We start from the raw sequence: 26,976 nt of genomic DNA, 5'->3' as shown, positions 1-26,976 counted from the left end.
TGGCAACAATGAGAAGAGGCATGTCCTCGGTGATGGAGGTCCTTAATGATGGAGGCTGACTTCCTGATGCTCCTTGAAGATGTCCTATAGAGGCTCGTGCCCATGATGGTGCTGGGTAATTTTACAGCTCTCTGCAGTTTACTTCACTCATGTGCAATAGCACCCCATACTAGATGGTAACTTGCCCAGTTAGAATGTTTTCCATAGAGCATCTGGTGAAATATGCAAGTGTTTTGGTGACATTCTAAGTCTCTTCAAACTCCTAATGAACTGTCTTGCCACTTTTATAGTTTCATCAACATGTTGGATCCATGTTAGGTCCTCAGAGATATTGACACCCAGCAACTTGAAATCGCTACCTTTCTCCACTTCTGATCCTTCTATGAGGACTGTTGTGTGTTGCTTTGTCTTGCCCTTCCTGAAGTCCACAATTAGTTCTTTGGTCTTACTGCCATTGAGTGCAAGGTTGTTGATGCGACACCACTCAACTAGCTGGTATATCTTGTTCCTGTACATGCTCTCATCACTATCTGTGATTCTGGCTTAAATGGTTGTATCATCATCAAATTTAAAAATGGTGTTTGAGCTGTGCCTAGCCACACAGTCATAGGAGTAGAGTAGTGAGCTAAGCACACATCCTTGAAGTGCATTAGTGTTAATTGTCAGCAAGTTGGAGATGTTATTTCCAATCTGCACTGATTAGAAACAATCTGTGGTCTTTGAGTTAGGAAGCCGAGGATCCAGTTGCAGAGGGAGGGACAGATGCCCATGTTCTGTGGCTTTTCGATCAGGAATGTAGGAATGATGGATTGAACATCAATAAGCAGCATCCTGACATAAATATTTGCATTGACCTGGTGATCCAAGGCCACATGGAGAGCCTATAGACCTATTTTGGCAATGGGCAAATTGAAGTGGGTCCAGGTCCTTACTTCGGCAGGAGTTGATTCTAGCCATAACCAACTTCTCAAAACACTTCATCACTGTAGCTGTGAATGCTACTGGATGAAAGTCATTAAGACAGTTCACCCTGTTCTTCTTCGGCACTGGTATAATTGATGCCCTTTTGAAGCAGTTGGAAACTTCCAACTGTAACCATCAGAGAATGACAATGTCTTTGAACACTGCCACCAGTTGGTTGGCACATGTTTTTAGAGCCTTTCCAGGTACTCTGTCATGGCCTATCACCTTGTGAGGGTTTGTCCTCTTGAAAGACAGTCTGACTTTGGCCTCCGAGACAGAGATCACAGGGTCACCGGATGCTGCAGAATAATAGTTTTATTCTCCCTCTCAAAGTGAGCATAAACAGAGTTAAGCTCACGTAGGACATAGCATCACTGCCATTATTGATGTTGGGTTTCGCTTTGTAAAAAGTAAACCTCCAAACCTTGCCAGATTTGACATGCAAGCGATATTGCCTCCAACCTCACTTGGAATTGTTTCTTAGCTCTTAAGATAGCCCACCACAAGTCATACTGGGTTTTCTTGTACAGACCTGGATTGCCAGACTTAAATACACAGTTCTAGCCCTCAGCAGACTACGAACCTCTTGGTTTGTCCATGGCTTTTGATTTGGATATGTACAGTAAGTTCTCATAGGTGCACACTCATCCACACAATTTTAATGAAGTTAGTGACAGCTGTGGTATACTTGTTGAGACTCAAAGATGAATCCCTGAATGGCAAGGCTTTTCCAAGACTCCATAAAACAAAGTATGCAACAGCCTTTAATAGAATAGTACAGCACATTACAGGCCCTTTGGCCCACAATATTGTGCTGACCCTCAAACTCTGCCTCCCATACAACCCCCCACATTAAATTCCTCCATATACTGGTCTAGTAGTCTCTTAAACTTCACTAGTGTATCTGCCTCCACCACTGACTCAGGCAGTGCATTCCACGCACCAACCACTCTCTGAGTGATAAACCTTCCTCTAATATCCCCCTTGAACTTCCCTCCCCTTTCCTTAAAGCTATGTCCTCTTGTACTGAGCAGTGGTGCCCTGGGAAAGAGGCGCTGGCTGTCCCCTCTGTCTATTCCTCTTAATATCTTGTACACCTCTATCAGGTCTTCTCTCATCCACCTTCTCTCCAAAGAGTAAAGCCCTAGCTTCCTTAATCTCCGATCATAATCTATACTCTCTAAACCGGGCAGCATCCTGGTAAATCTCCTCTGTACCCTTTCCAATGCTTCCACATCCTTCCTATACTGAGGCGACCAGAACTGGACACAGTACTCCAAGTGTGGCCTAACTAGAGTTTTATAGAGTTGCATCATTACATCGTGTCTCTTAAACTCTATCCCTCGACTTATGAAAGCTAACACCCCATAAGCTTTCTTAACTACCCTATCTACCTGTGAGGCAACTTTCGGGGACCTGTGGACATGTACCCCCAAATCCCTCTGTTCTTCCACACTACCAAGTATCCTGCCATTTACTTTGTACTCTGCCTTGGAGTTTGTCCTTCCAAAGTGTACCAACTCACACTTCTCCGGGTTGAACTCCATCTGCCACTTCTCAGCCCACTTCTGCATCCTATCGATGTCTCTCTGCAATCTTCGACAATCCTCTACACTATCTGCAACACCACCAACGTTTGTGTCATCTGCAAACTTGCCAACCCACCCTTCTACCCATCTGGGTCATTAATAAAAATCACAAAAAGTAGAGGTCCCAGAACAGATCCTTGTAGGACACCACTAGTCACAACCCTCCAATCTGAATGTACTCCCTCCGCTATGACCCTCTGTCTTCTGCAGGCAAGCCAATTCTGAATCCACCTGGCTAAGCTTCCCTGGATCCCATGCCTCCTGACTTTCTGAATAAGCCTACCATGTGGAACCTTGTCAAATGCTTTACTAAAACCCATGTAGATCACATCTACTGCATTACCCTCATCTATATGCCTGGTCACCTCCTCAAAGAACTCTATCAGGCTTGTTAGGCACAATCTGCCTTCACAAAACCATGCTGACTGTCCCTGATCAGACCATGATTCTCTAAATGCCCATAGATCCTATCTCTAAGAATTTTTTCCAACAGCTTTCCCACCACAGACATAAGGCTCACTGGTCTATAATTACCTGGACTATCCATACTACCTTTTTTGAACAAGGGGACAACATTCGCCTTCCTCCAATCCTCCAGTACCATTCCTGTGGACAACGAGGACATAAAGATCCTAGCCAGGGGTTCAGCAATCTCTTCCCTTGCCTCGTGGAGCAGCCTGGGGAATATTCCATCAGGCTCCGGGGACTTAACCATCCTAATGTATTTTAACAACTCCAACACCTCCTCTCCCTTAATATCAACATGCTCCAGAACATCAACCTCACTCATATTGTCCTCACCGTCATCAAGTTCCCTCTCAGTGGTGAATACCGAAGAGAAGTATTCACTGAGGACCTCGTTCACTTCCACAACCTCCAGGCACATCTTCCCACTTTTATCTCTAATCAGTCCTACCTTCAGTCCTGTCACCCTTTTGTTCTTCACATAATTGAAGAATGCCTTGGGGTTTTCCTTTACCCTACTTGCCAAGGCCTTCTCATGCCCCCTTCTTGCTCTTCTCAGCCCCTTCTTAAGCTCCTTTCTTGCTACCCTATATTCCTCAGTGACACAAATTCCACAAATGACATCGGGAAGAAGGGGAAGGACATTCTGCAGCGGGACTTCAGAGAACTTGGAAGAAGGCTGAAAAGCAGGACTTCCAGGGTGGTTATCTCTGGTTTGCTTCCAGTTCCTCGTACTGGAGAGGGCAGGAACAGGGAGATAATGGATCTGAATGTGTGGCTGAGAAACTGGTGCAGGAAGCATGGATTTACATTCTTGGACCACTGGGATCTGTTTTGGGGTAGGGATGAAGTGTACAAAAGGGACGGGTTGCACTTTAATAGGCGGGGAACCAGCATTCTGGCAGACAGGTTTGCCACTGCAACACAGATGTGTTTAAACTAAGTAGTGGGGGGGAGGAAATGAACTGGAAATATAAGGATGGAGTTAAAGGGAAAGTGAAAATAAGAAAAGTTAAAAAGGACAACAGAATCAATGGAGTAGAAAGCTCAAGAAGAGATCATACAGTATGGCCAAGTGAAATAGGAATTGATATGAAAGGAGAGGGGAGTAACGAATTAAAAGTATATATGAATGCACGAAGTATAAGGAATAAAGTAGATGAGCTTGAGGCTCAGTTGGAAATTGGCAAGTACGATGTTGTGGGAATAGCAGAGACATGGCTTCAAGCGGACAGAGCCTGGGAAATGAATATTCAAGGATATACATCTTATCGAAAGGACAGACTGACTGGCAGAGGGGGTGGGGTGGCTCTGTTGGTGAGGAATGATATTCAGTCCCTTGCGAGGGGGACATAGAATCAGGGGATGTAGAGTCAGTATGGATAGAACTGAGAAATTCTAAGGGTAGAAAGACCCTAATGGGAGTTACCTACAGGCCCCCAAACAGCAGTCTGGATGTAGGGTGTAAGTTGCATGAAGGGTTAAAATTGGCATGTCGCAAAGGTAATGATACAGTTGTCATGGGGGATTTCAACATGCAGGTAGACAGGGAGAATCAGAATGGTACTGGGCCGCAAGAAAGGGAGTTTGTGGAGTGCCTTCGAGATGGATTCTTAGAACAGATTGTACTGGAGCCTACCAGGGAGAAGGCAAGTCTAGATTTATTGTTGTGCAATGAACCGGATTTGATCAGGGACCTGGAAGTAAAGGAACCATTAGGAGGTAGTGACCATAATATGATATGTTTTAACCTACAATTTGAGAAGGAGAAGGGAAAATCAGATGTGTCAGTATGAACAAAGGGAACTATGGAGCTATGAGGGAGGAGCTGGCCAAAGTTTAATGGAACAATACCCTAGCAGGGAAGACAGTGTAACAACAATGGCAGGTATTTCTGGGAATAATGCAGAAGGTGCAGGATTGGTTCATTTCAAAGAGGAAGAAAGATCCTAAGGGGAGTAAGGGGCGGCCGTGGCTTCCGAGGAAAGTAAAGGGCAGTATAAAAATAAAAGAGAAGAAATATAACATAGCAAAGATGAGCAGGAAACCGGAGGACTGGGAAGCTTTTAAAGAGCAACAGAAGATAACAAAAAAGGCAATACGCCAAGAAAAAATGAGGTACAAAGGTAAACTAGCCAAGAATATAAAGGAAGATAGTAAAAGCTTCTTTAGGTATGTGAATAGCAAAGAAATAGTTAAGACCAAAATTGGGCCATTGAAGACAGAAACGGGTGAATTTATTATGGGGAACAAGAAAATGGCAGATGAGTTGAACAGGTACTTTGGATCTGTCTTCACTAGGGAAGACACAAACAATCTCCCAGATGTAATAGTGGCCAAAGGAACTAGGGTAAAGGATGAACTGAAGGAAACTTATATTAGGCAAGAAACGGTGTTGGATAGACTGTTGAGCCTGAAGGCTGATAAGTCCCCGGGACCTGATGGTCTGCATCCCAGGGTACTTAAGGAGGTGGCTCTAGAAATCGTGGACGCATTGGTGATCATTTTCCAATGTTCTATAGATTCAGGAACAGTTCCTGCTGATTGGAGTGTGGCTAATGTTGTCCCACTTTTCAAGAAAGGAGGGAGAGAGAAAGCAGGGAATTATAGACCAGTTAGCCTGACATCAGTGGTGGGAAAGATGCTGGAGTCAATTATAAAAGAGGAAATTATGACACATTTGGATAGCAGTAGAAGGATCAGTCTGAGTCAGCATGGATTTATGAAGGGAAAATCATGCTTGTCTAATCTTCTGGAGTTTTTTGAGGATGTAACTATGAAAATGGACAAGAGAGAGCCAGTGGATGTAGTGTACCTGGTCTTCCAGAAAGCTTTTGATAAAGTCCCACATAGCAGATTAGTGGGCAAAATTAGGGCACATAGTATTGGGGGCAGAGTACTGACATGGATTGAAAATTGGCTGGCTGACAGGAAACAAAGAGTAGCGATTAACGGGTCCCTTTCGGAATGACAGGCTGTGACCTGTGGGGTACCGCAAGGTTCGGTGCTGGGACCGCAGCTGTTCACAATATATATTAATGATTTAGATGAAGGGATTAAAAGTAACATTAGCAAATTTGCTGATGACACAAAGCTGGGTGGCAGTGTGAAATGTCAGGAGGATGTTATGAGAATGCAGGGTGACTTGGACAGGTTGGGTGATTGGGCAAATGTATGGCAGATGCAGTTTAATGTGGATAAATGTGAGGTTATCCACTTTGGTGGCAAGAACAGGAAGGCAGATTACTATCTAAATGGAGTCAAGTTAGGAAAAGGGGAAGTACAATGAGATCTAGGTGTTCTTGTACATCAGTCAATGAAAGCAAGCATGCAGGTACAACAGCAGGCAGTGAAGAAAGCTAATGGCATGCTGGCCTTTATAACAAGAGGAATTGAGTATAGGAGTAAAGAGGTCCTTCTGCAGCTGTACAGGGCCCTGGTGAGACCCCACCTGGAGTATTGTGTGCAGTTTTGGTCTCCAAATTTGAGGAAGGACATTCTTGCTACTGAGGGAGTGCAGCGTAGGTTCACAAGGTTAATTCCCAGAATGGCGGGACTGTCATATGTTGAAAGTTTGGAGCAACTGGGCTTGTATACACTGGAATTTAGAAAGATGAGAGGGGATCTGATTGAAACATATAAGATTATTAAGGGATTGGACACACTGGAGGCAGGAAGCATGTTCCTGCTGATGGGTGAGTCCAGAACTAGAGGCCACAGTTTAAGAATAAGGGGTAGGCCATTTAGAACAGAGATGCGGAAAAACTTTTACACCCAGAGAGTGGTGGATATGTGGAATGCTCTGCCCCAGAAGGCAGTGGAGGCCAAGTCTCTGGATGCATTCAAGAGAGAGTTAGATAGAGCTCTTATAGATAGCGGGGTCAAGGGATATGGGGAGAGGGCAGGAACGGGGTACTGATTGTGTATGATCAGCCATGATCACAGTGATTGGCAGTGCTGGCTAGAAGGGCCGAATGGCCTACTCCTGCACCTACTTTCTATTGTCTATTGTCAATAGACCCATCTAATCCTTGCTTCCTAAACCTCATATATGCTGCCTTCTTCCACCTGACTAGATTTTCCACTTCACTTGTCACCCATGGTTCCTTCACTCTACCATTCTTTATCTTCCTCACCGGGACAAATTTATCCCTAACATCCTGCAAGAGATCCTTAAACATCGACCACATGTCCATAGTACATTTCCCTGCAAAAACATCATCCCAATTCACACCCACAAGTTCTAGCCTTATAGCCTCATAATTTGCCCTTCCCCAATTAAAAATTTTCCTGTCCTCTCTGATTCTATTCTTCTCCATGATAATGCTAAAGCTCAGGGAGCGGTGATCATTGTCCCCCAGATGCTCACTCACTGACAGATCTGTGACCTGACCCGGTTCGTTACATAATACTAGATCTAGTATGGCATTCCCCCTAGTCGGCCTGTCAACATACTGTGACAGGAATCCATCCTGGACACACTTAACAAACTCTGCTCCATCTAAACCCTTGGAACTAATCAAGTGTCAATCAATATTAGGGAAGTTAAAGTCACCTATGATAACAACCCTGTTATTTTTGCATCTTTCCAAAATCTGCCTCCCAATCTGCTCCTCGGTATCTCTGCTGCTACCAGGGGGCCTATTGGAATACCCCCAGCAGAGTAACTGCTCCCTTCCTGTTCCTGACTTCCACCCATACTGACTCAATGTAGAGGATCCTGCTACATTACCCACCCTTTCTGCAGCTGTAATAGTATCCCTGACCAGTAATGCCACCTTTCCTCCCCTCTTTCCCCCCTCTCTATCCCTTTTAATGTCACTCTAGTACAGCACTCTTGCTCTGAGATTTTCAATTTTATTTACCGGAGACTGTACATTTGTCAGCAGGATAGTTGGTATTGGGAGTCGAAAGCCATGCTTCCTTAAATGAACTGTTAAACTGCATGGCATCTTCTCTTCCATGGTCTTTAAGGGGAACTGCATCAGCAACCAGAGTCTGTTCAAGTTTCATTGACTTTGGATAGAGATAGGTTTTATAATCACCTTAAAATTATGTTTCTTCATCTAAGGAGGATTAAACGTCTAGCCAGGAGAGAAGCAAAAGATAATATTCGACACTTAGTCGAACTCAAACGTAAATCTGTCTCACCCAAAAAACCAAACAAAGCAATTAAAGGGTTAGGTTCTAGGTGGTGATTCAGAATATAAGATAAAGTTATGAAGACATCTTTCCAAAATTTCTCCAAGCTAGGACAGAACCAGTACATATGAATAAGAGAGGCCTCGCCCCTTTTGCATTTATCACAAAGAGGACTAATATTAGGGTAAAATCGAGATAGCTTAGATTTAGACATATGGGCTCTATGAACAATCTAAGGCCTCCTTAGATGGAGAGATGTTGCCCCGCCCACGCATGCTCAATGGCTTAATGATATTATGTCCTGCTTAGACCTTGAAAAAATTAATTATTCAGTTCTTAATTCGGATATAAAGTTCCATAAGGTCTGGGGATCTTTTATTGAGTACTTTCATAACCTTCCTCTTAACTAAGGTTTTTTTTTTCAGTCCCTTGCTTTCAGCTCCTTTTTTTTTGGTAGTAGGCATTAATATCTTCTGTTTTTAAGTGTATTTACAGTTTTGGGGGTTTGATTGTCCTGATTTATATTCTCTATATTGTGTTGTGGTTGGTCTGGAGTTTTTTTTTGTTGCGGGGCTTGGGGAGGATACTAATTTTACATGTCTTCAATTTGGGTGCTTTCTCAATTATCTTTTTTTGTATTATATTATTATTGTATGTTTATTTTTGCACTGTATTAATGTTCTTCATTTTGATTTGGTTTTTTTTTTCTATCTGTAGCGATGTAGAAAATGTATTAAAAAAACTAAAAAAAAAATTATGTTTCTTGCTGTATAGTCCATAGATGTAGCCATGATTTTCAGCCGTGGCAGTCTAAAATGGGAATATTTGATTTCCATTGGAGCTGCTCGCACAAGTAGCCTTCTTAATGGTACCCTAGAAACTGTCTAACACTGTTTTTTAAATGCAAAACTATCAACATTTTCATCTTTTCAAAACCTCTCACTTAGTGGCCCAAATTTCATTGAGTAGTTGTGAACACCAAGACATATATAGAAATATTCAATTGCCCTAACCATACCAATTGATTTAAACCTGCTGTAGTTCATCTTTGCAACATTGCATTTCTTCCGGTCTGGTGGCATTTCATTTGGTGTACAGGATTTGGTTTTATGAATGCTTGTGAAACCAAATACAGACCAAGCAGCTTCTTTGCAGAATTCCTATATTCTGTACATAAAGGTGATGCTGAGGTTCCAGTTTCCTGACATTTTAACTCTATATCCCCCTTCTATCTGTCTGTGGCTTCTATTCTTTTAGAGTGAAGCCCAATGTAAGCCTGAAGATCTGTACCTTATTTTCAAGGTGATACATGGCAGCCTATAAACAGTGGTATCATCTGGGCAAAAGTGGCTCCACTCTATCAGTGGCCAACCCTTTGTCCTCATTATCTCTCTCTCAGCCTCTTTTTAAACTTATAATCAACTTGGTTTCTCATTGTGTCTGTTCCAACAAAACATCTACAATTTGAAACATTAACTGTTTCTCTTTCCAGATTCGCGCCCTGACCTGCTGAGTGTTTCCATCTTATTTAAGAGATAAGACCATAAGACAATAAGACACAGGAGCAGAATTGGGTCATTTGGCCCATCGAATCTGCTCTGCCATTTCATCATGACTGATCCATTTTTCCTCTCTGTCTAGCATCTGTAGTTGTTTTTTTTCTCATTTTCAAGGCAAAGAAGAGAATGGATGGAATTGTTCTGAATTACAAAGTGTTAAGATTGATCTAAATCATCAACAATCCAAAGAGAGTTATTTAAGGTAATATGCCAAAATGAATGGCTTGGATCTACTACTCGACATGGTGAAGAATGTAGTTTGCAGCTTTCAGAAGGGTACTGGTAAATAACTAATTGGAGAAAATATACACTTAGACACCTTCTTGCATCTCCAAACCATTGCCTACATATAGGGGAAAGTAGAAGACAAATGATATGAAATGAATTGTCCTTCATAAGAGTGATACAGATTGATTGGACTGAACAAACTCATTCTGTATTGTAATACTGTAAACTAACACTGATCAATAACTAACTTGTAACCTGCTAGGTGACACAAAAGCAGAGAAAGTATCACTTTGATGAAAAATCCCTGCAGAAGAAAGCTCTTCTGAATTTTCATTGACAGCTTGTTTTCTTGCAGAGTCTCCTCTTCCCCCTTGCTGTTCTGAGCCTTAAGGTCAGCACTTCCGCACTCATTGATGACAGAGCCAAACTTTTTGAAAACTCATCTTTACAACTGTCACAGCCAAAAACTACAACACAGCATTGGAACAACACAATATTTAAAACAGCATCTAATTTTTTTAATCACACAAAATAATTAACTTGTGGAAAATATCCAGTCTTCAATATTAAAATGACTCCTTGCAAAGATAGCTGTTAGTTTTCTAAGATTATTTATGTTAAGCAATTTCTCTGTGACCTTGGGTGAGTTGGAATGAACTTGGAATATAATGAGCATATGATAAGATTAGAACTTGCAGATTTTGAAAGTTCTGCAAAACTTTACAGATCCTACTTACAGACACTGTTTGAAGTGAATTTGCAATGCTTATTCTTTCACCATCTTTCAATATTCCAAACAGAATAAAGGCTCGACCTTCAACATTTTTTCCGTAAGTGTATCTGTAATGAATAAGACCAGGAATAAAATGCCTCCAAAGCAAATGGTTGATGTTTGGAATTGTCACAGCACAGAAATCTTTTCATTCTCATGTCCAATTCTTTTAAAAAATAATTCGCTGAACAGCTTATTCAATTTTCTTTAGAAAACACTGTTGCCTGTCAGAATATTCCTCTAAGATTCTCTCATATCCCCCTTGTATCATTTATCCAGGGTTTTAAATCAATTCCCCAGTCTTTGAATCATCCCTTGATGGGAACAGCTTTCCTCTCCCTAAGTAATCTAAACTGATGTTGATTTTGAACCATCTGTCATATCTCCTCTCAATCTTCTTTATCTCAAAGGAACAAGTGCAACAAATCTAGAAGCTGAAACATTCGTTCTGAGCTAGGGATCATTCAGCAAAATCATTTCACCTGACCTTCCTCTGGATTGACACACATATTCATTCTACTGTTGCAAAGTACTTACTAAATTTGTCTGCCACTCCTTTGCCCAGCCTCACTTGCATCATTTTCCACTGGACTAATATCCACTCATGGCATATTTGAAAAAACTTTTTGTATCCTCTTTTATATTATTAGCTAATTTACCTTTATATTTCATCTTTTTTATCCTTATGATTTTTAGTTGCCTTCAGTGGTTTTTAAAAGCTTCCTAATCCTCTAAGATCCCACTAATTTTTGTTATACTGTATTATATGTCTCGTCTTTGACTTTTATGCTGTCTTTAACTTCCCTTGTCAGCCACAGCTGCCTCATGCTCCCTTTAAAATACTACTTCATCTTTGGGATGTATCTATCCTGTACATTCTGAAAATCCCCCAAAACTCCAGGTGCTGCCGTTCTGCCATTACCCCTGTTAGTGTCCCCTTCCAGTTAACTTTGGTCAGTTTTTCTTTCATGCCCCTGTGATTTCCTTTACGCCACCATAATAAGGGTGAAGACTGCAGGATGAAGGTGCTGTATTTAAATTTACATAACATTCGGAATAAGGTGGACGAACTCATGGCACATTTAGAGATTGGTCTGTATGACGTTGTGGGCATCACTGAGATGTGCCTGAAAGAAGGTCACAGTTAAGATTTTAACATCAAAGTATATAGATTGTATCGAAAAGACAGGCAGGAAGGCATACTGGTGGTATGACTCTCTTGGTATGAGATGGAATTGCATCTTTAGAAAGAGGTGGCATAGGGTCAGAGAATAGTGAATCTTTGTGGGTGAAGTTAAGAAACTGCAAGGGTAAAAAAACCAATATAGGAATCATATATAGGCCTCCAAATAGTAGCCAAGATGTAGAGTTGACATTGCAAAGGGAGCAAGACAGTATGTAATAAGGGTAATGTCACAATTAAAATGGTTGACTTCAATATACAAGAGGATTTGCAAGAGGATTGGGAAAATCAGATTGGTGTCGGATTGCAAGAGGGAATTTACTGAATGCCTATGAGGTGGCTTTTTAGAACAGTTTGTGCTTGAGCCTACTCAGGGAAAGACTATCTTAGACTGGGTGTGGTTTAAAATTCAGATTTTATTAATTAGCTTAATGTAAAGGAACCCTTTGGAGGCAGAGATCACAATATGATTGAATTTATAATGCAATTTGAGAGGGAAAGCGTAAGTCAGATGTATCAGTATTGCAATGGAATTAAGTGAATTACAAAGGCATGAGAGAAGAGCTTGCCCAGTTGGATTGGAGGGGGATACTGGCAGGTATGATGGCAGAACCAGAGCTGGCTGAAGTTTCTGGGAATAGTTCACAAGATGCAGGGATAGATCTGTCCCACAGAAGAAGTTCTTAAATGGCAGGGCTAGGCAACTGTAGCTGGCAAGGGAAGTTAAGGACTGCATAAAGCCAAGGAAAGGGCATATTAGGTAGCAAAAGTGAGTGGGAAGTTACCTGACTGGGAATTTTAAAAAATTCAACAAAAGGCAACTAAAAAGACCCGCAAGGGAAAAGATGACATATGAGGGCAAACTAGCCAATAATATAAAGCAGGATACTATAAGTATTTTTCAGTTATATAAAGAGTAAAAGGGAGGTGAGAATTGATATTGGACCACTGGGAAATGATGATGGTGAGGTAGTAATGGGGGATAAAGAAATGGTAGATAAACTTAATAAGTACCTTGATTCAGTCTTTACTGTGGAAGACACTAGCTGTATGCCAGAGGTCTGTGACTGTCAGGGAGCAGGAGTGAGTGTCATTGCTATTACAAAGGAAAAACTGCTAGGCAAACTGAAAGGTGTTGACATGGATAAGTCACCTGGACCAGATGGACTATATCCCAGAGTCTTGAAAGAGGTTGCTGAAGAGATGACAGATGCATTGGTCCTGATCATTCAAGAATCACTTAATTTTGGCAAGGTCGTGGAGGATCAGAAATTCCAGATATCACTCCACTCTTTAAGAATGGAGGAAGACAAAAGGGAGGAAATCATAGGGCAGTTAGCCTAACTTTAGTGGTTGGGAAAGTGTTGGAGTCCCTTATTAGGGACAAGGTTTTGGGGTACTTGGAAACTAATGATAAAATAAGTCAAAGTCAGCATGGCTTCTGTAAAGGGAAATCTTACCTGACAAATCTGTTAGAATTCTTCGAGGAAGTAATAAGTAGGGTGGACAAAGAAAAGGCAGTGGATGTAATTTACTTAGATTTTCAGAAGGCATTTGATAAGGTGCCTCACATGAGCCTGTTTAACAAAATAAAATCCTATGGTGCTACAGGAAATATACTTGTATGGATAAAAGAATGGCTGACAGGCAGGAGGCAGTGAATGGGAATAAAGGGGGCCTTTTCTGGTTGGCTGCCAGTGCTAATGGTTTTCCTCAAGGGTCAGTGTTGGGACTGCTACTTCTCACAATGTTTGCCAATGATTTAGATAATGGAATTGATGGCCTTGTGGCAAAGTTTTCGGATGATATGAAAATGGGTGGAGGGGTAGGTAATGCTGAGGAAGCAATGCAAATGCAGCAGGTTGACAAATTGGAAGAATTGACAAAAATGTGGCAGATGGAATACAGGGTTGGGAAATAAATGACAATGCATTTTGGTAAAAGGAACAATAATGCAGACTATTACCTAAATAGGGAAAAAATTGAAACGTCAGCGGTGCAAAGGTGCGTGGGAGTTCCCATGCAAGACTTCCAAAAGGTTAATTTACAGGTTGAGTCTGTGGTAAAGAAGGCAAATGCAATGTTGGCATTTATTTCAAGGGGAATAGAATATCTAAAAAAAAAGGAGATAATGCTGAAGCTTTATAAGACACTAGTCAGGCTGTACTTGGAGTGTTGTCAACAGATTTGGGCCCCTTATCTCAGAAAGGATGTATTGTCATTGGAGAGAGTCCAGAGGAGGTTCACGAGGATGACTGCAGGAGTGAATGGGGTTAACATACAGGGTGTGTTTGGTGGCTTTGGGTCCATACTCATTGGAATTTAGAAGAATGTGTGGGGATCTCATCAAAACTTACTGAATGTTGAAAGGATTAGATAAGGTGGATGTGGAGAGGATGTTTCCTCTGGTGAAGGAATCCCGAACTAGAGGACACAACATCAAAATTGAGGGAAGACCTTTTAGAATAGAAGTAAGCAATTTTTTTTTTGCCGAAGTGTGGTGAATCTGGAATGCTCTGCCACAGATGCAGTGGAGGCTAGGTCTGTTGGTATATTCAAAGCAGAAGTTGATAGATTCCTGATTGGTTGGGGCATCAAGGGATATGGTGAGAGGGCAGGTGTATGGGATTGAATAGGATCTAACATCAGCCATGATGAAATCACAGAGTGGATGATGGGCTGATAATACTGATACACCTGACTTTGTCTTCTTCATCTCCAACTACAGGGTGAATTCTATCATTTTATAATCACTGGCTCCTAATGGTTCCTTCACCTTAAGTTCTCTAATCAGTTCTGGTTCATTACATAACACTCAAACTAGAATTGCCTTACCACATGGACTTCATATGTATAGATGGGTATAGATAGAGTGAATGCAAGCAGGCTTTTTCCACTGAGGCTAGGGGAGAGAAATAAAACAGAGGTCATGGGTTAAGGGTGAAGGGGGAAAAGTTTAAAGGGAACATGGGGGGGGGGGAGCTTCTTCATGCAGAGAGTGGTGGGAGTGTGGAATGAGCTGCCAGATGAAGTGGTGAATGCGGGCTCACTTTTGACATTTAAGAAAAACTTGGACAGGTATATGGATGAGAGGGGTTTGGAGGGATAAAGCCCAGGTGCAGGTCAGTGGGACTAGGCAGAAAAATGGTTCTGCACAGCCAAGAAGGGCCAAAAGGCCTGTTTCTGTGCTGTAATGTTCTATGGTTCTACATCTGGGCTCAACCACAAGCTGCTCTAAAATGCCATCTCATGGGCATTCTACAAATTCCCTCTCTTGATTCAACTTGATTTTCACAATCTACCCTCACCAACCTGACTTACCAGCAAACTGAAATCCCCCATCACCATGGTAACATTACCCTGTTTACATGCTTTTTCTATCTCCCATTGTAATTTGTATCCTGCATCTTGGCTATGATTTGGAGGCCTGTATATAATTCCCATCAGGGTCTTTTTACCCTTGAAGTTTCTTAACTCTACCCACAAAGGTTCTATATCTTCAGATCATATGCCCCTCTTTCTAAGATTTTGATTTAATTTTTTTTACCAACAGAGACTGTCCTTTCAATACAAGATGCATCCTTGAATGTTAAGCTCCCAACTGTGATCTTCTTTCAGCCACGACTCAGTGATGCACACTGGAAATCTCTAATTGCGCTACAAGATTATCGACCTTATTCCATATACTGTGTCCGTTCAAAGATATTTAGTCCTTTATTCATCACCTTTTTAATTTTACCTCCATGTTACACTTCAACTCATACCAATTTCGCCCTATCATCAGCCTCACTACACACTGCATCTACTTATATAGCAATTGTCCTATCCTCAGCCCCATCACTCAGGTTCCCACTCCCATGTCAAATTAGTTTAAACCTTCTCCAACAGCTCTAGCAAATCTGCCTGCAAGGATATTTGTTCCCAAGGCCTAAGATATAAACTGTCCTTTTTGTACAGGGCAAAACTTCCCCAGAAGAGATCCTAATCACACAGAAATCTGAAACCCTGCCCCAGCACTAATTACTCAGCCACACATTCATCTGCCAAAACATCCTATTCAATGGCTGCTCTGCTTATACTTCCTTTCTTTTTGTTAATTCAAATAAAACTCACTCCTGATGAGACTTACAGATTTCAAATGGCTCCCTACCTGTATGACACTCTCTCACTCACTACCTCAAACAAGTATGCCCTTGAAATAAAATAGTGGTTTATTCAGGTTCCAATTCAACACTGGCCAGCACACAGCTCCACTGCAATTTCCATATGTTATTTAAATCAATGCAGAAATGAGAGTAACACTACACCCAAAATCTGCACAAGTGACGCCAACAGCTCTCTTGCAATTTATCTAAAAATCCCATTTTCTGATAGAAGACAATACCAACCTTGCAGTGACTGTAACATCCAATTCCAGGTCATCAACATAGAAAAAGGGCTGTTGTGAAGCCAAGGTAACTTCAAAGCTTGGCAACACTGATGAAAATAGAACAAAAACAATAATGTTTAACCCCATGAACAATGCAAAGGACTTAGACAATGAAAATCTGTATCACTTCTTATCATGCCATCCTCAAAACTCTTTATAACAAATGGATTAATTACTCTTGTGGGTGCAAAAATTACAACCTGTGATTAATTCAGATTCCATTTAAATGTTGCCTTTAATTTAGCAAAATGGCTCCATTTGGATCTCAATAATGCAATCTTGTATGCTAAAACACTTAAGAGTTACTAGAATTAAAAGCAAACATAACTAAGAGATACTCAATAAATTAGACACTATTCCAATTTTAGAGGAAGATCATCAATTTGAAACATTTTAATCTCTCCGTAATTGCTGTTTGACCTGCTGAGTATTTCCAAAACTTGGTTTTTATTTTAGATGTCCACCATTTGTGCTATTTTGCATTAGAATATATTGATGCATGTGACAAAGGGTTGGTCAAGCTGGAGATACAAAGGGTGTCCCAAAAAATAATGTAGAAATGTTTAAAGAAGAAACTGCAGAAATTGGGGTCTTGGCAGGTGAAGGATTGACCATCAATTAGTGGAACAATCGCATTTATAGACATTAAAGAAGTGGATGTTGGAAGAATGAAGATACCTCAGAGGGGTAGAGAGCTGAAGAAAACTATGGTGCTATGGTGGGTTAAATTTATAGGTTGCAATTACACCACCCTCCAAGGAGAGCAGATTAATTGGAAGTAATTACATGTGACCTTCTTAGGTTGGGATCCCTGCACTGATCTGGGTATTGTTACAGCAGAAAGTTTTAAAGCGAGTTTAAGGCACCAGCATTGTAAAAGAACTGTTGGTGCTCTTGTTCAGCTTTCTGCAATGTGAATAAAGTTATCACTTCCATCTCATAGATGTGCTGCTTGCTTGAATCTTGCTGGTGGATGTCAAAAGATGGGGCATTTGTAGAGTAGGGAGGAAAGGACCTACTGGAACATTAAGAACTGAATTATATACTATCATCCAAAATACTTGCTTTAACATGCAATTGGCAGAAGTCATATCAAAGTAGAAACAACATCTCACACAAAAACATTTTCCTCTGGATTTCATGTCAGCTATAATCTTTCTATCACAGGAAACTTTTAGCTTTAATTTCATTCACAATATTTAAATACAATATTTAATTTCTCTCACCATATTCTTTCACTTCAAATTGAGTTGTGAAATTTGCTTCGGGGGCATCTTTGTAACTTGCAGAAATCTTCCATATTCCAATACTGCAAAATATATCTGATATTAAACCATTGAATTATACAAAAATTTTTGCCAAGCTTTTGAATATTTGTGGTTAACAGATCAACTTCTAATAAAAATATTTTCTCCTTGAAAATCAATAAAAAACCTCTCTTCACTACTATAATGACTTACTGTGAGATATTCTAAAAGGTGCACAAATAGCTTAGAAAACAGGTCTGGAACACACTAAGATTATTGGACACATTAACTTCAGCTGACAAGGTGAAACTCAGCTTGGGAAAATTGGGACAGGATATTTTGACTCAATAACAAACCACTTCTGCCTGAAATACACAGGAAATGGCCAAAATTCAAAAAGTCTTTGGCAAAATAAATTCATTATTGGGACTGTCCAATTCAAGGTGTAGGAGTGGATTGGGAAAAAGAAGACAAGCACAGTAGTCTTAACGTTACCTTGGGGAACTTGTGTTATATGTAATTTGATTTTGAACTGAAAACCTAGAAGTTAAGAATTAGATAGCACACAAATCAGGAGAGGATATTTAAATATTAGTTTTATGGTCACTGTTACTGAGGTTAGCTGTTTAATCCAAGATTTATTTTAGAAATTACATTTAATTGTGGTAGGATTCAAACTTGGAACTAAAAGTACGGAGACACAACTTGATTACTTGTCCTAAAATTCCCACATCCAGAAAATGAGTCAACAGATTTTCTCATCACACTGGGGTCAGAAGAACAAAAATCAGTAGCAAACATCAGAAACCATCTGCATCATTACTGGATGGGTGTGTGATATTGGTACTGATTTTGTTTCTGTTTGTACTGATTTTTAGTGCTGAATTCGCCCCCCCCCCAAGTATAAGAAATAAGAGTCTGCTATGCAGCTATTGCCTTGTCTATCATTTAATAAGATTGTAACAGATCTGATCTTGGCAGTCCATGCTAGACATTGCTATGGAGCTAAAATTCATCCAAACCTGCAAGAATATACTGATTCCGTTCCCAGAGTTCTGAGGTTAAGAAATTGAAATGAGAAGAAATTCTTCCTGATTTCCATTTAAACAGACAATACCTTATCCTGAAAATATGCCCCCAGTTCTAGATTCTTTAATAATATGAAATGCCTTCCCAAATCCAATCAGAATTTGATGCTACCCAATGACAGTATGATTCCTGCAGATGGAGGTTTATCTCAGATTTCCATGACCTGCAGGTGTTACACCATGCCTCCCCAATCTGAGTTTCATTCAGATCTTCTTTAATTCTTTTTAAGCTTTAATAAACAAAGCCCCAAGCGCTCTGACAGTAATCTCCATGGCAAGAATTTGTAAATACTTCACAATCTCTGGTATGTTATAGATGCTTCCAGTAATTCCAGTGGAATCTTTTACAATGACTTCTTTCCGTTCTACGACAATATCTTGTGGATTCTGAAAATAGAATTAAATGTCAGAGATAAATTGGAGTATTAATTATATCAATCCTACAATCACATATTAAAGTGATGATTCACACAATTGAGAAGCTGCAGAGGTCAGTATTTTGCAAGGTCGCCTGGCAGCGTTTGTTTGGGGCATGCAAAGTCCAAGGCTTTGTCAGCTCAAAGATGTGTGCACACCTTATGCATTCCTGTCATCTCACATCTCAAAAGATAATCAATTGGACTACAAATCACTTTGGGAAAAGAGAGGAGGGGGGAGTGGCATTGGGCAACACGGAGGATTTCCAATACTCATGTTAAGTTTCTAAAACCCTAACAACCCTGAGAACTTAAGAAACAGAAACAGCAATGGAGGAGATTACCCCTTTGGCCTTCAGTCTCATTCAAACAAATCAATGATGATATAAACTTGTCCACTTTCCAGGCTCAATAGCTTGATTTCCCCAGTATTCCAGTTATGCACTTACTTCAGATTTGGACATTTATAATGACTCTGCACGTTTCTCCTGACCTCAGTCTAGCAGAGAAAACTACTAACCTGGAGATAGAAACATAGAAAACCTACAGCACAATACAGGCCCTTCAACTCACGAAGTTGTGCCGAACATGTCCCTACCTTAGAAATTACTAGGCTTACCCGTAGCCCTTTATTTTTCTAAGCCCACCGTATCTATCCAAAAGTCTCTTAAAAGACTCCATCGTATCTGCCTCTACCACCGTTGCCGGCAGCCCATTCCACGCACTCACCACTCTCTGAGTAAAAAACTTACCCCTGACATCTCCTCTGTACCTACTCCCCAGCACCTTAAACCTGTGTTCTCTTGTGGCAACCATTTCAGCCCTGGGAAAAGGTCTCCAACTATCCACACAATCAATGCCTCTCATCATCTTATACACCTCTATCAGGTCACCTCTCATCCCCTGTTGCTCCAAGGAGAAAAGGCCGAGTTCACTCAACCTGTTTTCGTAAGGCATGCTCCCCAATCCAGGCAACATCCATGTAAGTCTCCTCTGCACCCTTTCTATGGCTTCCACATCCTTCCTGTAGTGAGGCGACCAGAACTGAGCACAGTACTCCAAGTGGTTTCTGACCAGGGTCCTATATAGCTGCAACATTACCTCTCTGCTCCTAAATTCAATTCCATGATTAATGAAGGCCAATACACCTTATGCCTTCTTAACCACAGAGTCAACAGCTGCTTTGAGTGTCCTGTGGACTCAGACCCCAAGATCCCTCTGATTCTCTACACTGCCAAGAGTCTTACCATTAATACTATACTGTATTTTGCCATCATATTTGACCTACCAAAATGAACCACTTCACACTTACCTGGGTTGAACTCTATCTGCCACTTCTCAGCCCAGTTTTGCATCCTATCAATGTCTCACTGTAACCTCTGACAGCCCTCCACACTATCCACAACACCTCCAACCTTTGTGTCATTTAGACTGCTTACTCATATTGACCTGCACTGGTATTATAGCTCTCCAAAACCCTACCATCCATGCACCTATCCAAACCTCTCTTAACAGTTGAAATCCACCACACATGCACCATGTACTGGCAGCTCATTCCACACTCTCATGACCCGCTGAGTGAAGAAGTTTCCTCTTATGTTCCCTTTAAACTTTTCACCTTTCTCCCTCGCAGAGCCAACAAACTGTCTCTTAATGTGAACAAAACAAAAGAGATGGTTGTTGACTTCAGGAGGGCACGGAGCAACCACTCCCCGCTGAACATCGACGGCTCCTCGGTAGAGATTGTAAAGAGCACCAAATTTCTTGGTGTTCACCTGATGGAGAATCTCACCTGGTCCCTCAACACCAGCTCCATAGCAAAGAAAGCCCAGCAGCGTCTCTACTTTTTGCGAAGGCTGAGAAAAGTCCGTCTCCCACCCCCCATCCTCATCACATTCTACAGGGGTTGTATTGAGAGCGTCCTGAGAAACTGCATCACTGCTTGGTTCGGAAATTGCACCATCTCGGATTGCAAGACCCTGCAGCGGATAGTGAGGTCAGCTGAGAAGATCATAGGGGTCTCTCTTCCCGCCATCACGGACATTTACACTACACGCTGCATCCGCAAAGGAAACAGCATTATGAAGGACCCCATGCACCCGTCATACAATCTCTTCTCTCTCCTGCCATCTGGGAAAAGGCTCCGAAGCATTCAGGCTCTTATGACCAGACTATATAACAGTTTCTTCTCCCAAGCTATCAGACTCCTCAATACCCAAAGCCTGGACTGACACCTTGCCCTACTGTCCTGTTTATTATTTATTGTAATGCTGGTACTGTTTTTGTGCACTTTATGCAGTCCAGTGTAGGTCTGTAGTCTAGTATAGCTTTCTCTGTGTTTTTTTGATTATGTAGTTCAGTCTAGTTTTTTTACTGTGTCATGTAAACCATGGTCCTGAAAAACGTTGTCTCATTTTTACTATGCACTGTACCAGCAGTTATGATCGAAATGACAATAAAAGTTGACTTGACTTGACTTAACCTATGAACTCTTGTGTTAGTCCCACCCAACCTCAGTGGGAAAAAAAATCAACTTGCATTTACCCTATCTATACCTGTCACAATTTTTATATATCTATCAAAACTCCTCTCAATCTTCTACATTCCAAGGAATACAGTCCTAATCTATTCAATCTTTCATTATAACTTGAGTCCACCAGACCAGACAACATCATCATAAATTTTCTCTGTATTCTTTCAAACTTGTCTACATCTTTGCTGTAGGTAAGTGACCAAAACTGCACACAATACTCCAAATTAGACCTCACCAACATCTTATACAACTTCAACATAACATCGCATCTCCTGTATCAATACATTAATGTATGAAGGCCAATGCTTTCTTTACAACCCTATTAACCCTTGAGGCTACCTTCAATGAATTATGGACCTATATTCCCAGATCCCTTTATTCTACTATGCATCTCAGTGTCCTACCATTCACTGCCTAAGACTTACCTTGGCTGGTCCAATCAAAATAAAAAACCTCATATTTGTCTGCATTAAATTCCATCTGCCATTTTTCCAAATGATGTAGATCCCTCTGCAAGCCATTATAGCCTTCCTCACTGTTTAATACACCACCAATCTTGTCCAGTTAACCACACTATTATCCAGATCATTGATAAAGATGAAAAAACAGGAATGGACCCAGCACTGATCCCTGTGGCACACCATTAGAAACACTGAAACATAGATATAGAAACAAAGAAAACCTACAGCACAATACAGGCCCTTTGGCCCACAAAGCTGTGCCAAACATATCCTTACCTTACAACTATCTAGACTTACCCATAGCCCTCTATTTTTCTAAACTCAATGTACCTATCCAAAAGTCTCTTAAAAGACCCTATCATTTCTGCCTCCACCACCGCCGCTGGCAGCCCATTCCACGTGCTCACCACTCTCTGTGAAAAAAACCTACCCCTGACATCTCCTTTGTATCTACTTCCAAGCACCTTAAAATTATGCCCTTTCGGACTCCACCTCCCAGTTATGGACATGCAAGACACAGTCGCTTCTTGTCTGCCTTTAATCTCTCCCTTTTCTGACTTAAACTTTGAAATTTCAACTTTGTTCAGTCGGATCTGTAGAATAATAGTTATAATTATGGCTACACTCAGAAGTGCCCAAAGAAATCCGGACCCGAGCAATGGAAAGCCCAAAAATGGAAAGCTGACTAATTCTTGGAAGAACCCCCCTGGGTAAAGAGACTAGAATCTCAAATCAGCAATATCAGCTTTGAGATAACTTAACTAAAAGAGAAATTATAATGGCTTGATTCTCTCGCGGTTTAAAGAGTGATGAGATTGGAAGATCTGATGGTTACAGAAGTCTTTACTTTAAAATACATTTTTATCTCTGAAAAAGACTGGTTTGGATGGCTTCAATTTCAGAAGACATAGAGGGAGAACTGTTGATAGACTGTAATAAGTTTGAAACATTTAGAATTTTTTTCTGCAGCATTTAAATGAATTAATTGTTTTTTTGTTTCGTATACTTTTGTAAAGATTTTTTAAAGTAATTATTTGGATTTCTTTATGTTTTAAAGATAGACTGGATAATTTAAAAATGGCAACTGTTTTTCTTCTGTGCAAATATTTCAAGAATTGTTTTGGACGTGTTTTTATTCCCTTATCTAATGTTATGAAGGTTACTTTCAATTGAAGGTAATTTTGTTTTACAAAAAAAGCACTTTCCTTCCAAGTTAATTATATTGAGATATATGTCGACTGTATTGAGTTTTATGTTCGGTAGAGGGAGACAGAGATTTTTTTCTTTCTTTTTTTTTACTTAGGTAGGCGGAGATTACATTTGCATCTGTGTTTTTCTTGGGGTTTGCGTCGATTGATATCGACTTGTTTCTGGGCTTTGTAGATTGGGGGGGATTTTTTTTTCTTTTTTTCCCCATTATGGAATCCCGGAGCATACGCCAATTATTTTTATTGCTGTTCATCTCTGCCATTTTCGACTACCCTATCCTGACATGCGTCTAACTATTCTTTTTAGATACAAAGTTCCATGATGATATCTAAACAGTTAAATGTTTTAACTTGGAATGTTCGCGGTTGGAATCGTCCTATTAAGCGTAAGGAAACATTTAAAGTTATTAACCGATTCCAGCCTGATATAATCTTTGCTCAAGAGACGCATATCAGGATATGTGATAAAAATCAATTTTTAAAATTTTGGAAGGATCCTCAGTTTCATGCAAACTCCTGGAGTAAAACTAGAGGTGTCTCTATTTTTATTGATTCCAATATTCCTTTTAATCAGGAGGATATTATTGCTGATATTAATGGTAGATTTTTGATTGTTAAAGGAATAATTTGTAATAGGAAAATGGTTTTGGTTAATATTTATGGACCAAATATTGATGATCCCTCATTTTTTAAAACTGTTTTTGCTCTATTACCTGATTTAAAAGAATATACGTTATTAAAGGGTGGTGATTTTAATACTTGTCTAAATCCTTTAATGGATAAGTCATCATCCAAATATCAACTCCCTAGTCATTCTGCATCACTTATTAATTCCTTTTTAATAGATTACGGTTTAATTGAAGTCTGGAGGCACCCTAGTGATAGAGAATACTCTTTTTTCTCACAGGTTAATAATAAATATTTGAGAATCGACTATTTTATAGTTGACCCTTGACTTTTATTCAATGTTCAGAAATCTGAGTATGATGAGATCGCTATTTCTGCTCATGCTCCTTTAAACTTAATATTTGAACTGAAAGATGTTGTTTTTACCAGACCATTTTGGTGTTTTCCAGAACATTTATTACAAAGTTCAGAATTTGTTGAGTTTATCGAAGCTCAGATAAAAGAATTTTTTCTCTTTAATAATATAGGAAACATCTCTAAGTTAGTAATTTGGGATACATTAAAAGCTTATATATGCAGTCAAATTATTTTGTATACAGCTAAACTAAAGAAACAAACAAGAATGGAATTAAATAAAATCTCTAAACAAATTAAAGTATTAGATAACATCAATGCAATCTCTCCAAATGTTGTTTCATTTAAAAGAAGAGTAGAATTACAATCACAGTATAATTTATTACTAACATATCCTATTGAAGGATATTTGCTTAAATTGAAAAGTCAATTTTATATTTTTGGGGATAAAAATAAGCTCTGAGCTTCTCAATTAAGAGCAGCTGGAGCTAAAAGACAAATCTTAAAGATTCATAAAAATAATGGAGATATAGCAAGTAATCATGAGGACATTAATAATACTTTTCAAGATTTTTACTCTGATCTTTATAGATCTCAATTTCCTACTGATTCTTCCAAAATGAAGGCTTTTTTACATAAGATTAAATTTCCACAAATTTCTGTTGAAGATCAACAGATGCTTGATGCTCCAATTACTGAGCATGAAATTCAGAAAGCTATTTTATCAATGCAATCAAGTAAAGCTCCTGGACTTGATGGTTATTCAGTGAGATTTTACAAAAAATTTGAAAGATTACTTTCTCCGTATCTTTTGGAAATATTTCATGAATCCTTTGAGAAGGGTAATTTACTTTCTTCTTTTTATGAAGCATCTATTTCCTTAATTCTTAAAAAAGATAAAGATCCTGTTGAATGTTCATCATATAGACCTATTTCGCTATTAAATGTGGATGTAAAAATTCTCTTTAAAATAATGGCTAATCGCTTGGAAAATATTTTAACTAAAATCATTTCTGTGGATCAAACGGCCTTTATTAAAGGCTGTTATTCGGAGATTGATGAACATTATATATTCATCATTATCTAAGCAACCTCAATGTGTTATCTCTCTCGATGCAGAAAAGGCATTTGATAGAGTTGAGTGGCCATATTTGTTTAAAGTATTAGAAAAATTTGGTTTTCATAATAATTTCAATAGATGGATTCAAATAATTTATAAGAATCTTGTTGCCATGGTCATTACTAATAACTGCAGGTCTTCTTTTTTCTCACTTTCTCGTGGCACTAGACAGGGATGTCCGTTAAGTCCTTTATTATTTAATCTTGTATTGGAGCCATTAGCTATAACACTGCGTGAACCTAAAAATATTCATGGTATCTCTATGAATGGAACCATACATAAGATTTCTCTTTATGTAGATGATCTTTTGGTTTTTATTTCAAATCTTGAGGAATCAATTACTAATCCTTTGGAAACACTTAAAGATTTTGGTAAATTTACAGGATATAAACTTAACTTGAATAAAAGTGAATTGTTTCCATTAAATGTCCCTGTTAGTATATATAATAATATTCCTTTTAGAATTATTAATACATTTAGATATTTAAGTATTATAATTACTAAAAAAAATAAAGATCTCTATAAAGCGAATATAGTTCCTTTAATGGACTCCATGAAACAACTATTTTCTAGATGGAATCCACTTACTTTTTCTTTAATAGGTCATATTCATGCTGTGAAAATGATGATTTTACCTAGATTTTTATATATTTTCCAAAATATACCTATCTTTTTAACTAAAATTTTTTTTTAATCTAATTGACTCTCTTATTTCTTCCTTTATTTGGAACAATAAGAAACCAAGAATTAATAAGTATTAATAAGTATAATTTATTTACAAAAATCTAAAAAAGATGGTGGACTTGCACTTCCTAGTTTAAGACTGTATTATTGGGCTGTGAATATTAGACAATTATGTTTTTGGTTATATTGGCTTGATAAGAACCAAAAACCATTATGGGTTGATTTGGAATTAAAAGCTGTTAAATAATTTCATTTAACTTCAATTTTAGGAGCTCCATTACCTTTACAGTTCTCTAAAATTCCAAATTTAAATCTCTATCTGGTTATTAAACAATCCCTATGGATTTGGGTTCAGTTTCATAATTTTTAAAATTTTAAACAATTTAAGTTGTCTAGTTTTTTATATCGAAACTTTTCATTTAAACCTTCAACAACTGACCCCATTTTTCTTCTATGGAAAAATAAAGGAATCTATCCTTTTACAGATTTATTTTGTGATGGTTGATTGATGACTTTTGAAGAGTTACTTAATAAATTTGCTCTCGCTCACACACTTTTTTGCAATATTTTCAGATTAGACATTTTTTACAGCAATATTTACCTAGGTTTCCATATTTACAAGAATCTGATTTGTTGGATACCATTTTAAAATTGAATCCCCTTAGTGAAAGGTTCCATTAGCAGAATTTATAATTTATTTTTGTTACAAAAAGAGAACCTATCACTAAAGATTAAACAAGATTGGGAGAGAGAACTTAATATGACCTTTGTTAATGAAGATTGGCTTCGAGTTTTGAAAAATGTAAATTTGTCTTCTGTACGTGCCAACCATTGTTTAATTTAATTTAAAATTGTTCACCATTGTTATTTAACAAAGGAGAGACTATCTAAAATATTTCCTAGTATAG

The 26,976-nt window shown here is 39.2% G+C and overlaps 1 protein-coding gene across 1 annotated transcript in view; it reads right to left on the bottom strand.

The window, feature by feature from the left end:
• LOC140740300 (complement C3-like) overlaps positions 1 to 26,976 on the bottom strand; it is a 250,059-nt gene that overhangs the window by 203,524 nt on the left and 19,559 nt on the right. Inside the window, exons 5-8 of the mRNA XM_073069454.1 lie at positions 18,958 to 19,052; positions 17,557 to 17,639; positions 16,290 to 16,377; positions 10,684 to 10,786 (exon numbers count right to left, since the gene is read on the bottom strand). Coding sequence (XP_072925555.1) covers positions 10,684 to 10,786; positions 16,290 to 16,377; positions 17,557 to 17,639; positions 18,958 to 19,052 — 369 coding nt within the window. The remainder of the gene's footprint in view (positions 1 to 10,683; positions 10,787 to 16,289; positions 16,378 to 17,556; positions 17,640 to 18,957; positions 19,053 to 26,976) is intronic.

Source organism: Hemitrygon akajei, chromosome 16, assembly GCF_048418815.1.
Source record: "Hemitrygon akajei chromosome 16, sHemAka1.3, whole genome shotgun sequence".
NCBI lineage: Eukaryota > Metazoa > Chordata > Chondrichthyes > Myliobatiformes > Dasyatidae > Hemitrygon > Hemitrygon akajei.
This window is presented reverse-complemented; position numbering and strand designations above follow the sequence as displayed.